The following is a 13,576-nucleotide window of genomic DNA, read 5'->3' on the forward strand; positions in this document are numbered from 1 at the left end:
GGAAGGAAGGAAGGAAGGAAGGAAGGAAGGAAGGAAGGAAGGAAGGAAGGAAGGAAGGAAGGAAGGAAGGAAGGGCACACCTATTAAGCTTACTTTGTCCCAGGCATTCTTCCATAAGAGATGGGCATTCCACGAAAAAGAGCAAACTGCACAGACAACAATCCCTCCCCCCATTCTCATGTGGGAAGACAAACCATAAGGGAACATTCAGTGGAAAGTGGGAGTGAGAAGATGCAGGAAGCAGGGCTCGAGGATGTCCAGGAAGTCCACGGTGGCCCCAAGATCCAGCAAGATAAGGAAAATGCTCCCTGGACCCCAAGGTCCCTGGGATGGGTTTCTGAATTCCAGTTGGAGAAGGCCGAAGAGGCTGGAGCCTTGGAGTGGTCCCAGTAGTGGAGGTGAAGGACCTCTGTGATCCTGAAGGATCACTGGTCCACTCAGTGATGGTCAGAGGACCTGTATTGACTGGAAGGAGGTCAGATGTAGTAGGGATCCAATAATGATCTGTCTTCCAGTATGCACGGGGTTGTTCAGGAAGAGGGTTGCAATGAGCTCTGCTCAGCTGTAGAGGTCAAAATGAGGAGATGAAGGCAAAGAGGCAGATTTGGGCTGAATGTCAGGAGAAATTTCCCATCAATCAGAGTTGTCCCCACATGGCTTAGACTGCCTTGGAAGGGAGTGAGCTCCCCTGTTCGAAATGGCCTTCACACGGAAGTTGGCACGGTGTAGAATGGCTTCTTATTCGTGGGCTTCTGAGGAACCATCCATGCCCAAGATTCCCTGATTGTCCTGCCGGACTTGCCTCTGCTCCCCTCCCCCCTTTTCTCCTGCCATTTGCCTGGACCTTGTGTTGGGCTCTCTCCACCTGAATCTCCCCCTTCTGACCCCTTTCCCTTTGATGGCTGCTATTGTCTACCTTCTGGCACCCATCCTGCCTCCTCTCCCTCATCCTCATGGCACAGATGCCCTTCTTTTCTGTTCCCTGTCTGACCTTTCTTAACAATGTCCAGCCACCAGGCAGAGTTTTCAGGGTAGCCTCCAGGCCACAGGACCAATAATAAAAACCTTCTGGGGAGGGCAGCCCTGTGAGCAAATGTCCTATTTGCAGCCATTTGATGGAACTGTAAATGAGGGGCCCCACGCTGCGGGGGGGCTCCAGCTTTAGGGAGGGATTCAGAAGGCACAGCTTGGAGGTGCCTCAGTAACAGCAGCCTCTGCTCCCCTGCTCTGAGCCCTCCAGGAGGTGCTGAGCCAGCAGCAAGCTCACACTGAAGGTGTCGCTCCTCGCTCACACTGACTAATGAGGGAGCAAAGTACGAGTCCTTGGAGCCCTCGTCAGCTCTGCTGGGAAAGGGGATGGGGAGGGCTCCCTAGAGGAGGCGCCTGCCTCCCCGAACACAGGAAGGAGACAAAAGACAGGAGGCTGCTCCATTAACCCTTGGGTGCCTGCCTCATTCCAGACATAAAGTAATGGGACAGGGACGAGCTGGAGAAAGGAAGCCGATAAGCAGATTCACTCCGGGATGTTGCCTGGGCTGCAGGGAGGCTGAGCTTCTTGGTCCCCTGGGGAGATGGGGCTGCTCCTGCCTACATTCGAATGATTCTCCGAGAAGGGGACTGTTCCAGCGCATTGACTCTCAAGTCGGGGTTTGGAGGGTCCCCAAGACCCCTTCAGGGGTCCGGGAGATCTGACCTGCTTTCGTAATAATCCTTAGATGTTTAATTTCTAAAATAGCAAATATCAGGAGAGAGAAACTAAAGCAAAAGCTCTTTGGGGTGCTCAAGAATTCTTTGAGCCTAATGAGGTCCTGAGACCAATGATTTTAAGAATCACTGGTGAAGGGGCAACTAAGTGGTTCAGGGGATAGAGAGCCGGGCCTGGCATTGGGAAGACCTGGATTCAAATCTGGCCTCAGATTTGTGTGACCTTAGCTGTGTGACCCTGCGCAAGTCACTTAACCCCATGTTGCCTAGACCTTAACACTCTTCTGCCTCGGAAAGGATCCTTAGTATTGATTCACAGTCAGAGTTTTAAAAAGAATCACCAAATGGCTAAAGCAAAGTCTTAGAGCTAATCTACTATCAATTGACTGTGTGACCCTGGGTAAATCACTGCCCTCTCTGGGATTCCTGAAGGGCTGGGCCCCCTGATCCCGAAGGGCCCCCTCTTCTAGCTCTTGAGCTATGATCGATCCTGTGATCCAATGACTTTGCCTCTCTGAGCCTCTGTTTCTTATTTTGTAAAATGGCAATGATGTTGTAAAAAAGCAACGGACCTCCATCTTCCTGGGTTCTATCTACTAAGAGCTCATTGAGAGAGTGTGTGTGCAAACCTCCTCAGACATCAGGGCGCTACAGCTGCTTTTGCTATTATCTACCACCACCCCCTTCTCATTTCTGCTCTTCCCTGTTACTGTCAAGGGCACCACCATTCCCTAGTCATCAGGCTGTCAAACTTGGGGTCCTCCTCCACTCCCCCAGACCCCCGTCACCACCCCAATCCAGTCACTTGCCAAATCTTGTCATTTCTACTTTCTCCACATCTCTCATCCCCTTCTCTCCACGCACATAGCCACTCCCCTGGAACAGGCTCTCAGCATCTCTCCTGGATCATCACGATAACCTCTTCCAGAGGGGCAGCTAGGTGGACAGAGAGCCAGGCCTAGACATGGAAGGTCCTGGGTTCAAATCTGGCCTCAGTCACTTCCTAGCTGTGTGACCCTGGGTAAGTCACTTACCCCCCTAATTGTCCAGCCTTGACCTCTCTTCTCCCTTGGACCCAGTTCTCAGATTTGATTCTAAGATGGTCAGTAGGATTTTAAAAACTAGCCACCCCATCAGTTTTTCTGGAATCTATCCTCTGCTCAGCTGCCAAAGAGAGCTTCCTAAAACCAAGGTTTGAGCCCGTCTCGCTCCTCTCACCTCATTTAATAAACCCCAGGGGCTCCCAATGGCGCCGGGGATTAAATCTCAGATCTTCTTTGGGGCATTTAAAGGCGTTTATACCCTGGACCCCAGTGACTTTTCCAGTTTCCATTTCAATTCACTCAACATTTCCTCCACTAGACATCCCTCGGAGAACTCTCCCATCCGCCATCTTTGTCCTTTGGCCTCTGCTCTGGCTCTAACCCGATTCTCATCTCCCTCATGCCGGGACTTCCCCCCATCCACACCCGCCCCAGGAATACTCCGGCCTCTCCCTCTCCCTTCCTGGATTCCAGGCTCCGAAGCCCATCTTATGTCCTGCTTCAGGCATTCCAGCCAGTCTGACTCTTCATGGCCTCCTCAGGGGTCTTCTTGGCAGATACGCTGGACTGGACTGGTCAGCCATTTCCTTCTCCAGCTCATATGGAAAGATGAAGGGAGCAACTGAGGCCAACAGGGTGAAGTGACTTGCCCAGGGTCACCCAGCTCAAAAGCGTCCGAGGCTTCGTTTGAACTCCAGAACAGGAGTCCGCCCAACTTTAGGCTCAGTGCTCCATCCACTGGCCGCCTGCTGCTCTGCCATCTTCCGTAGGAGGCTTCGGTGTGCCTGTAGGCTGTATATGTGTGTATTAGGGCCGCCCCTCCCCGAGCTGGTGTGCGCCTCTCCCCGGAGAATGGGAGCCCCTGAGGGCAGGAGCTCCAGAGCAAGCCTTAAGAAGTGCTGGGGGCCCGGATGGCACCCTCTGCCCTTGCCAGCCCCAGGCACAGATGCCAGGGTGGCCCGCACTTGTGTCGGGCACGGGGAGCCCGCTTCGGGGGAGAAGGCTGAACCCAAATCGCTCGTGGGGGAATCCAGGCACTGACAGCCGGCGGGAGGATGAGGTCACTGGACAAGCGTTCAGCCGGGAACGGAGAGAGGACAGGAAGTGCAAAGGGGCCCCCCTGCCCCCACAGGCCACAGAGCTGGGGGCCCTCCCCCGGCCCCCGCAGGCCACAGAGCCGGGGGGGGGGCCTTCCCCCCACAGGCCACAGAGCCGGGGGCCCCGGGGGGCTGGCTGGAAGGAGTCTCACTTCCACATTGGACAGGCCCAGCCTGAGGAAGCTTCTCTAGTGAAAACGTTGACTCGATGACCCCTGAGGCCAATTCTCCAAACAAGCAGTCAGGACTGGATCTCCAACTAGTGGGAGACTGTAAGTGATCTGGGAAGGAGACGCTTCACAGAAGAGGCAGCAGCTCTCTGTTTATGGGGCTGCCAGAGGCCCGGCCCTGCTCCGTGTCTTTACTGGGATCCCATCCATGGGAGGGAGATAAGACTTCCGGGGCTGCTCCAGCCTTTCCCAAAGCGGGAGCCACAGACGTCTGGTGTGGCCCACAGATGTTCCCCTGCACAGGAAGGCAGACATCCTTAGTGACATTCGCTCTTTTGCTTTTATTTTTTCTAAACTCTTTGGTCTCAGATTTCCTAGCTGTGTGACCCTGGGCAAGTCACTTAACCCCCTCTTGGTATCAATACTGTGTACCAGTTCCAAGGCAGAAGAGTGGTCAGGGCTAGGCCATGGGGGTTAAAGTGACTTGCCCAGGGTCACACAGCTAGGAAATGTCTGAAGCAAGACTTTAAAGCCACTTTTGCTTTTCAGAGTAAAAATCCTGCAGGTTTCTCCCTGATCTCCCTGGGAGGGTGTCAGGCTGTCCTTGAAAGAGTTTGGCCTTTGAGTCCTCCTCCGTAGTTCCATCCTAGGGGAGCAGTCGTGGTAGCACAGCTGGCACAAGACGGTGCCCTTCACTAGGGCTCTGTCCCTGGTACTTGTGCCCGCAGCATTGGGAGGGCCAGAGTCCTGGGTGAGACCCACCATCATTCCAAGGGTCCCACAAGAGAACCCAAGTGGATGAGGGGCCCCCGCTTTCCAGACTCTGCCCAGGACCCTCCGAGCAGAAGGCAGCTCGAGCTTCCAAACCTCTGCAATCACACAGTTGACCAAGATGAGATCCTGGTGCGTTTCTTGCTCGTTGGCTATGGAAAAGCATTTGACTCAGTAGAGCATAATGTCACCTTAAAGGCTCTGCTTTCCCACACACAGGTCAGAATCCTGCCTGGGGATCCAGACTAGATCTGGAGGGGACCTCAAAGGCCATGTATCAACCCCCTCGTTTTTACAGCAGGGGAAACTGAGGACAAGAGGCATCATAGGATCCAAGATCCAGAGATAGGAGGGAACTTGGAGGCCATCCAGACCAATCCCATCCATTTTCACAGATGAGGAAACTAAGGCCCAAGTCCTACATGTAGCAGGGGGCAGTATCCAGATTTGAACCAGCCCCTCTGCCTCCAGTCAGTGCTCTTTTCAACTTCTCAAAGGCAGAGATTGTCTTTGACCTTTCTGGGTATCCCCAAGTGCTTAGCACATAGTAGGCACCTAATAAATGTTTATTGATTTAGTGAAAATAAATGACTCCTTGACAAATCCAAGAGAGAACTGTGATGACCCTCATGAATTACTTTGAAGTCTTCAGGAAGGTGGAAATTTAACTTGCTCTAGAGCAAACTTTTTTGGCCTCCCGCCCCCTTTCCAGAAAAAATATTCCTTAGCCCCCTGGAAATTATTTTTTTTAATTTTAATAGCAATGAATAGGAAAGATAAATGCACTTTTGACCATCACCACCTCCCTGGATTGCTGCAGCACCCACCAGGGGGCGGTGGTGCCCACTTTGGGAATCACTGCTCTAGAGAATGGCTGGTTATTCCATAGATGGGGCTCACTATGGGATCGGATCATGCCCTATTATGCCCCGAGGCTTCAGAATGGGTGTTCACCCCAGGGATTTACCTTCATTTCAGAAGAGATCCAGCCCAGAGCCCAAACTAAAGAGGGACCTCCAGGAGGGTGAGGTCCTCTCCTTGTAGACAGAGTTCCACATGGCTCTCTCTCCTCTCCATCACTAGCTCCCCTCTCCTCCTTTCCTTCTCTCTTTCTCCTTTCCCCAACTCTCCTCTCTTTCCCCCCCCAGGCTAATCTGGGGGAGGAGGCTGGACTGTTTATAACAATGATCCTGGCTTGGTGAGAACCCCTAATGAAGACCTAGTGCCTGTCACTTAAATAAACAAAACGGTCCATTGTGCTGAAAGGAGTGTCCAAACAAGACTAACTGGCTAATTTATTGATGGTTGATGGACACTAACTGTGGTCTGGATTAAGATTCTAGCTGGAGGTGACAGTGAGATGGGTCTGTGGGTTGAGAACCAGGCCTAGAAGGGAGGTCCTGGGTTCAATGCACCCAGAACATAACAACACAGCTGTGAGGCTGGGGTCCCAAAGAAGGAGGCTGGCTTCCAAGGCACTTTGCAAGTCTTAAAACACTATCAAGAACCAGCCATACCATTGTTGGGTTTGTACCCCAAAGAGATCATAGATAAACAGACTTGTACGAAAATATTTATAGCTCCGCTTTTTGTGGTGGCAAAAAAACTGGAAAAGGAGGGGATGTCCCTCAATTGGGGAATGGCTGAACAAATTGTGGTATATGCTTGTGATTATGATATGGTATATACTATTGTGCTAAAAGGAATAACAAACTGGAGGAATTCCATGTGAACTGGAAAGACCTTCAGGAACTGATGCAGAGTGAAAGGAGCAGAGCCAGAAGAACACTGTACACAGAGACCAATACACTATGGTAAAATCAAATGTATGGACTTCTGTACCAGCAACAATGCAATGCCCCAGGACAGCTCTGAGGGATTTATGGTAAAGATGCTACCCACGTTCAGAGGAAGGACTGCAGGAGAGGAAACATATAAGAAAAACAACTGCTTGAACGCATGGGTCGGGGTGGACATGGTTGGGGATGTAGACTCAAAACTACCACACCAATGCAAATATCAACAATTTGGAAATTGGTCTTGATCAAGGACACATGACAAAACCAGTGGAAATGTGTGTCGGTCATGGCTGGGGGGAATGCGGGGGGTGAAGGGGAAAGTAGGAGCATGAATCATGTAACCATGTTAAAAATGAATATTAATTAAATGTTTAAAATTAAAAAAAAACACTATCAAGGAGGGGGCAGCTGGGTAGCTCAGTGGATTGAGAGTCAGGCCTAGAGACAGGTCCTAGGTTCAAATCCTGCCTCAGACACTTCCCAACTGGGTGACCCTGGGCAAGTCACTTGACCCCCATGGCCCACCCTTACTACTCTTCTGCCTTGGAGCCAATACACAGAAGTTGAGGGTTTAAAAAAAACACTATCAAGGAATAGATTATTCCGGAAACAGACTGTTAGGTTGGTTCCACCAATGAACTGTGTGACTTTGAGCAGGCATCTTCCCTTTTCAGAGCTCGTGCTGTAAAACAAGGATGTTGGCCATCTCCCTCCCATTCCTAAAGTTGCTCAGAGATCTCTCCTTCTCTAAAACAGCTTTCAGCTACATCTTTCGGATGATTCTGGCTTCAGTTAAGTAAACAGAACAGAGCGATGCGCCCATTAGAAGGCACTCAGGAGACACACAACCTGTGTGGGCTTGGATGGCTCCTGAACCTCCTTGGACCTCCCATCCTTTTCTATAAATCAATGGGCCGGACCAAGTGATCTCTAAGCTGCTCTAAGTCCTGTGATGCTCCACTTGGAAACATTCCAGACTTGGCCTTGGTTACTTGGAAAGGCAAATCAAGGCAGCTGGATTCACTCCTGTTTGCCCCCGGGGTTTGTTTATTCTGCTTAGTTGAAGCCTGAGCTAATGATTTATAGGGTCCTCAGATCTCCTACAGGGCCCTTCTGGCTATTCCCAAGTAGGTACATCCATCTGTCAATGGCAGGCTTCCACCCTCAGCCAGAGATCCAAACACGGGAAGAAGATTTCTGCAAGGGCCAGGCATCCCGATTTCTCTAGTTCTGTCAAGGACACCATCCTCCTCTCAGTCACTCAGAATGGAATCCTTGGAACCATCCTCCCCTCTTCTCTCTCCCTCACCCCTTCCTTGTCCCATGTCCAATCAGGTGCCAAGCCTTGTCGACTCTGCCTCCAAATTGTTGTTTGGTCATTTTTCAGTCTTGTTCAACTCTTCAGGACCCCATTTGGGGTGTCCTTGGCAGAGATTCTAGAGAGGTTTGCCATTTCCTTCATTTCTCCAGCTCATTTTACAAATGAGGAAACTGAGGCAAACAGCATTAAGTGACTTGCTCAGGGTCACACAGGGTGAATTTGAACTCAGGTCTTCCTGACTTCAGCCCCACTACTCTATCCACTGCACCACCCAGCTACCCCTCTGCCTTCATAATATTTCTCCCTTTTGTCCACCACACAGCTACCATTCTGGTTGAGATCCTCATCACCACATACCTGATCTCCTAATTGATGTCCCTTCTCTGTCCTATCTAAGCCATCCTTCCCTTACACAACTGTTAAAATCACATTCCAAAATCCAAGTATGATCCTGTCTCTTCCCTTCTTGATCCAGAAGTTTCTATGGCTCTCTATTGCCATCATCATAAATTGGATTCCCAAATACCAGAGCACTTGGGCATCCTTTAAATGCACTCGGTCTGAATTCTTGGCTGTTCCCTATACACAACATCCCATCTCCCCCCTCTTTGACTTGGTTCAGGTTGTCTCCCCTCCTTGGAACACACACACACACACACACACACACACACACACACACACACTCCTTTCCTCTGCCTCTCTCCTCTTGGGCCCCCTCACTCTCCTCACGGCTCAGCTCGGGTCACCCTCCACACGAGACATTTCCTGATTCTCTAAGCTGCTAGCAACAGCTCCCGCCCCCCTCGCCCCATTCCTTGACACACATTCCCTATTTATTTATCTGTGTGCCTGTCATGTCTGCCCCAGGGCAAAGTAGCTTCTTTGGGGTGGGGAGGCTTGTTTTGGCCTTTGTAACCCCAGTCACTAGCCTAGCACATGGCAGGACTTAGTCAACGTGTTTGGATTCTGGGGGACCGCATCGAATGGGAAGTCCTTTGCCTGCTGAAAAGACTACTTTCCGGTAAAACTGCAGACACCCCCCCTGCGTGAAGAATCCCTTCTTTGAGGAGAATACTAATGGCAAGCACTCACATAGCTCCTTAAGGTTTGCAAAGCACTTTGCCTGAGTCGTCCATTAAAGCCCACAACAATCCTGGGCCAGAGATGGTATTGCTGTTCCCATTTTACAGATGAGGAAAATACAATATAAATGCCTTGCCCAGGGTCACACAGCCAGTGTCTAGAGCAGGATCTGAGCTCGAGTCTTAAAGACTCCAAGTCCAGAACTCTAGCCACTGATCCACCCAGTCATTTTTGGTGGCACTCTGGGAAACCTCCTTAGTCATCTTCAGTTGCCCTATAATGCTGCCGACTGCCTGAAAAGACCCATTCCCAGACCTCTAATATCCTAGAACCCTTCACTTAAATCCATCCCAAATCTTCCCATCTCCAGCCACATGGCATGACCTCCAAGGCACAGTCAATAGATTCCGAGAGCCCTGACCCTCGAGTCGGGGCGGCTTCATTCGAATTCCACCTGAGGCTCTCAGAGGATGCCATCGATGGCAGCCCCATGACAATTCGCTAAATCTCTCCTATGGCTCAGTCTTACCACCTGTAAAATGGAGATGCTAATAGTCCCTACCTCAGAGGGCCATCGCGAGAATGCAGTGAGATGAGTGACTTTCACAAACATGAAAGATTTTGACTTTAATCATAAGCGATGCTGGGGGTTTGTCTCAAACACTCCAAGCTACTGTTTTGTCACCCATAAAAAGGGCAGAGCCACGCTCACGATCTCTGTCTCCCAGAGCTGTGGAAGGGAAAGTACTCTAGAACCACGAGGCAGTTCTAGATGCAAGTCCACCCTCAAGGCTGACCCGGTTTGGTTCTGGTGCCTCTCTTTCAGGTAGAAGCTGAGGACCAGGTGTTGGCTCTCTTCTGTGGGCGTGAGACTACGGACACGGAGCAAGCCCCAGGCCAGCAGGTGGTCCTCTCCCCCGGTCCATTCATGGCCCTTACCTTCCGATCCGATTTCTCCAACGAGGAGCGCTTCACTGGCTTTGATGCCCATTACATGGCAGTGGGTAAGTGGAGGCCTCTTTCTCTTCAAGTGGGCATCATGGGGGCTGGCCCTCTCTGTCTGCTTTCTTGCCCCCCACCCCCTCCTCCTCCCACAGCTAATTCTTCCCCCTCCTTCCCTCCCTCCCTCCCCCAGACGTGGATGAGTGCACGGAGAAGAGTGATGAGGAGCTGGCCTGTGATCACTACTGCCACAATTACATCGGGGGCTATTACTGCTCCTGCCGCATTGGGTACATCCTCCATACGGACAACAGGACCTGCAGAGGTAAGGAAAGCAGCTCTGAGCCCCCAGCCTAGAAGGGTCCAGGAGGCAGCGGGGGAGTACAGCTGCCCCTGAACTTTGACCTCACCCCACAATCCCAACATGACTGGACAGGATGGGGTGAAGGGGTGGAATAAGTCACTTGGTTGTCCTTGTATCCCCAGTTCTGGCACACAGTGGGCGCCCAATAAATGCTCTCTCCGTCTATCACTCCTTCACCATCACATCTGACTCTTCCAGTGATATGTCCACTTAACAGTCACCAAACAAGGGTGTCACATTTAGAAAACCAATTGTTAGTCTTTAGGGGTGATCTAAGAGCTAAGTGGTCCTTTGTGCACTTCCTCTCCTTTTCTATCCCACTGCCGCCATCATTGCAAAGCAGAAGGGTTGGGGGGGGCAGTCTCCTTCCTCCCTTTAGAGATGAGGAAACTGAGGCTCAGTAAACCTTCCTGATGTGAATGAAGTTGAAAAGTTGTAGGGAATAACCATAAGCCAGATGATCCTGGAGTCAGAAAGACTCATCTTTTTTTTATTTAATTAATTAATTTAGAACATTTTTCCATGGTTATAGGATTCATGTTCTATCACTCCCCTCCTCCCACTCCTCCCATAGCCAATACACAATTCCACTGGGTTTTACATGTGTCATTAATCAAGACCTATTTCCATGTTATTGATATTTGAACTAGGGTGCTCATTTTGAGTCAATATCCCTAATTATATATCCCCATCCTCCCATGTGATCAGGCAGTTGTTTTTCTTCTGTGTTTCTGCTCCCACAGCTCTTTCTCTGGATGTGGAGAGCATCTTCCTCATAAGTCCCTTATAGTTGTCCTGGATCCTTGCATTGCTGCTAGTACAGAAGTCCATTACATTCGATTTTACCACAGTGTATCCATCCTGTATATAATGTTTCCTGGGTCATTGCATTGCTGCTAGTAGAGAAGTCCATTTCTATTTTTACCACAGTGTATCAGTCTCTGTGTACAATGTTCTTCTGGCTCTGCTCCTTTCACTCTGCATCAGTTCCTGGAGGTCTTTCCAGTTCACATGGAATCCCTCCAGTTCATTATTCTTTTCAGCACAATAGTATTCCATCACCAGCAAATACCACAATTTGTTCAGCCATTCCCCAATTGAAGGGCATCCCCTTGTTCTCCAGTTTTTTGCCACCACATAAAGCATGTTTATAAATATTTTTGTATAAGACTGTTTATCTATTATCTCTTTGGGGTACAAACCCAGAAATGGTATGGCTGGATCAAACGGCAGGCAGTCTTTTAGCACAGAAAGACTCATCTTGAGTTCAAGTCAGACCTCAGACACTTCCTCGCTGGGTGACCATGGGAAATCACTTTGCTTTGTTGGCCTCCGTTTCCTCATTTATCAAATGAGCTGGAGAAGGGAATGGCCAACCACTCCAGTGTCTTTGCCCAGAAAATCCTAAATTGGGTCACGAAGAATTGGATGTGAATGAAATGACCGAACAAGGACCTTTACTATCTGATTCTTTCCACACTGATTTCACATTACTCTCCCTCCCACAAGTTATATTCCAGATGAAGTGATCTATTCATTACAATGCTCCACAACTGAAAGCAACATTTCCCACCTCCATGCTTTTGCCTAGTCCCTGTCCCAGTCTGGAAATAATCTCTGGCCTCACCACTACCTCTTGGAATCCCTCTTATCCTGGAAGGCTCCCCTCAGGTGCCATCTCCCTCAGGATGCCTTTCCTGATCTCTTTGGTACTGCTGTTCCACTCTGAAAGCACTTGGCATTTATTATGCAGAGATTCCTCATTTATTTATCTGGGGATACCTTTTCTGTGGAATGTCAGGGGCTACTGCAGGCTTGGCTTTGCCTTTCTAGGACCCAGCCCAGTACCTGGCACATAGTACGTACTTAAGAATTCTGGGTGAATTGGATTGAGTGCAAAAGGCAGGCAAGAGCACCCAAGAGAGAGCCACTGGTCCTGGAACGTTTCTCAGTAGATGGTGGAGAGTAGAGAGACAGGAATGGTGACACTTACAATGCTAGGGCTGCCCAAAGGGGGATCCTGACTTACCAAGGGTGGGAAATGGGTTTATAGAGCTAAAAATCAGCATTCTATTTGGATTAGCTGAAATGTGAGCTATATACATTCTGTGTGTGTGTGTGTGTGTGTGTGTGTTGTGTGTGTGTGTGTGTGTGTGTGTGTGTGTTCATATATTACTGTATTCTTGTCATTGAATCATCCCTGGACCACATAATGGAGAGGAAAAAGTGGCTTGACTCAGAGTCAGAAAATAAGGGTTCAAACCTCAGCCCCCAGACTTCCTAGCCAGACAAGATGAAAGCAAAGAGGAGCTCACCTCCAAACAGCATTTAGTATGCACCGTCCCCTCAGAGGCCTCTGGGCTCCTTTCCCTTTTACATTCAGAGATCAAACTCTCTCCAGATCTCCCCAGACCCCAGAAGCCAATCCCCTGGGGTTACTTTATGGACCTTTCAAACGAAGCAAGTCAATGAATTTCTCTGTCTCCCCATCAGTTAAATGGAGATGATAATGCCACCCACTTCATGGGATGGTGGTGAGGACCAAAGAGATGGTTGTCAGCTTTAAAGATCTGAGAAAAATGTGAGTTGGGTCTTCCACCTCCCCAAATAGAATGGAAACGCCTTGAGGGCCAGGACTGTTTGGTTTTTATCTATGTATCCCCAGTGCCTAGCGGAATCCTGGGACATAGCAAGTCCCTGATCAACTGAAAAAGAAAGCCATCTCACTCTCTCCCCAGCACCCAAATGGTGCATTTTGTTCATCAGAAAGGCAGAATTTCTCCATGAGGGTGCCAGTGGATGCCCAGCCCAAGATGGGGATGGATGGGTGTCTTCTAGTGAGTTCTTCCTCCGAGCTTGGCAGGTGGCTCTCCTTTTAATAGGTTCACCCCTGGAGGTGGGGGAAAGGCATGGGTCCTTGTGGGGGGATCTAGCGGCCACCCAGGTGCCAGGCTCTCAAATAATGGAGCATGTGTCCAACTTTCTCTTGGAGCAACAGAGCTTCTGGTGCCAGCTGGAGCCTGGAATCACCCACTGGCAAAGGGACAGACCACACAGCCCCATGCCAAGGCACTGAGGTGGCCAAGGAGCCCCCAGGGATTACTCAAGAGGGAGAGCAGCAGAAGGAGAGGAAACATGAGTGAGCTCACCAGCAGGACTTAGGGAGGGTTAACCAAGGAAACGCGGCTTTGCTTATAGCTACAGGATTAAACAAAGGCTTCACTCAGCTCCTCAGCTTTCTCTAATTATATTGGCACTGAGGAGTTGGGAAATGAAGCAAGC

The 13,576-nt window shown here is 50.1% G+C and overlaps 1 protein-coding gene across 1 annotated transcript in view; it reads left to right on the forward strand.

Moving 5' to 3' along the window:
• MASP1 (MBL associated serine protease 1) overlaps positions 1 to 13,576 on the forward strand; it is a 77,595-nt gene that overhangs the window by 30,784 nt on the left and 33,235 nt on the right. The window contains exons 3-4 of the mRNA XM_044670890.1: positions 9,815 to 9,992; positions 10,124 to 10,255. Coding sequence (XP_044526825.1) covers positions 9,815 to 9,992; positions 10,124 to 10,255 — 310 coding nt within the window. The remainder of the gene's footprint in view (positions 1 to 9,814; positions 9,993 to 10,123; positions 10,256 to 13,576) is intronic.

This window comes from Gracilinanus agilis, chromosome 3, assembly GCF_016433145.1.
Source record: "Gracilinanus agilis isolate LMUSP501 chromosome 3, AgileGrace, whole genome shotgun sequence".
NCBI classification, from domain to species: Eukaryota; Metazoa; Chordata; class Mammalia; order Didelphimorphia; family Didelphidae; genus Gracilinanus; species Gracilinanus agilis.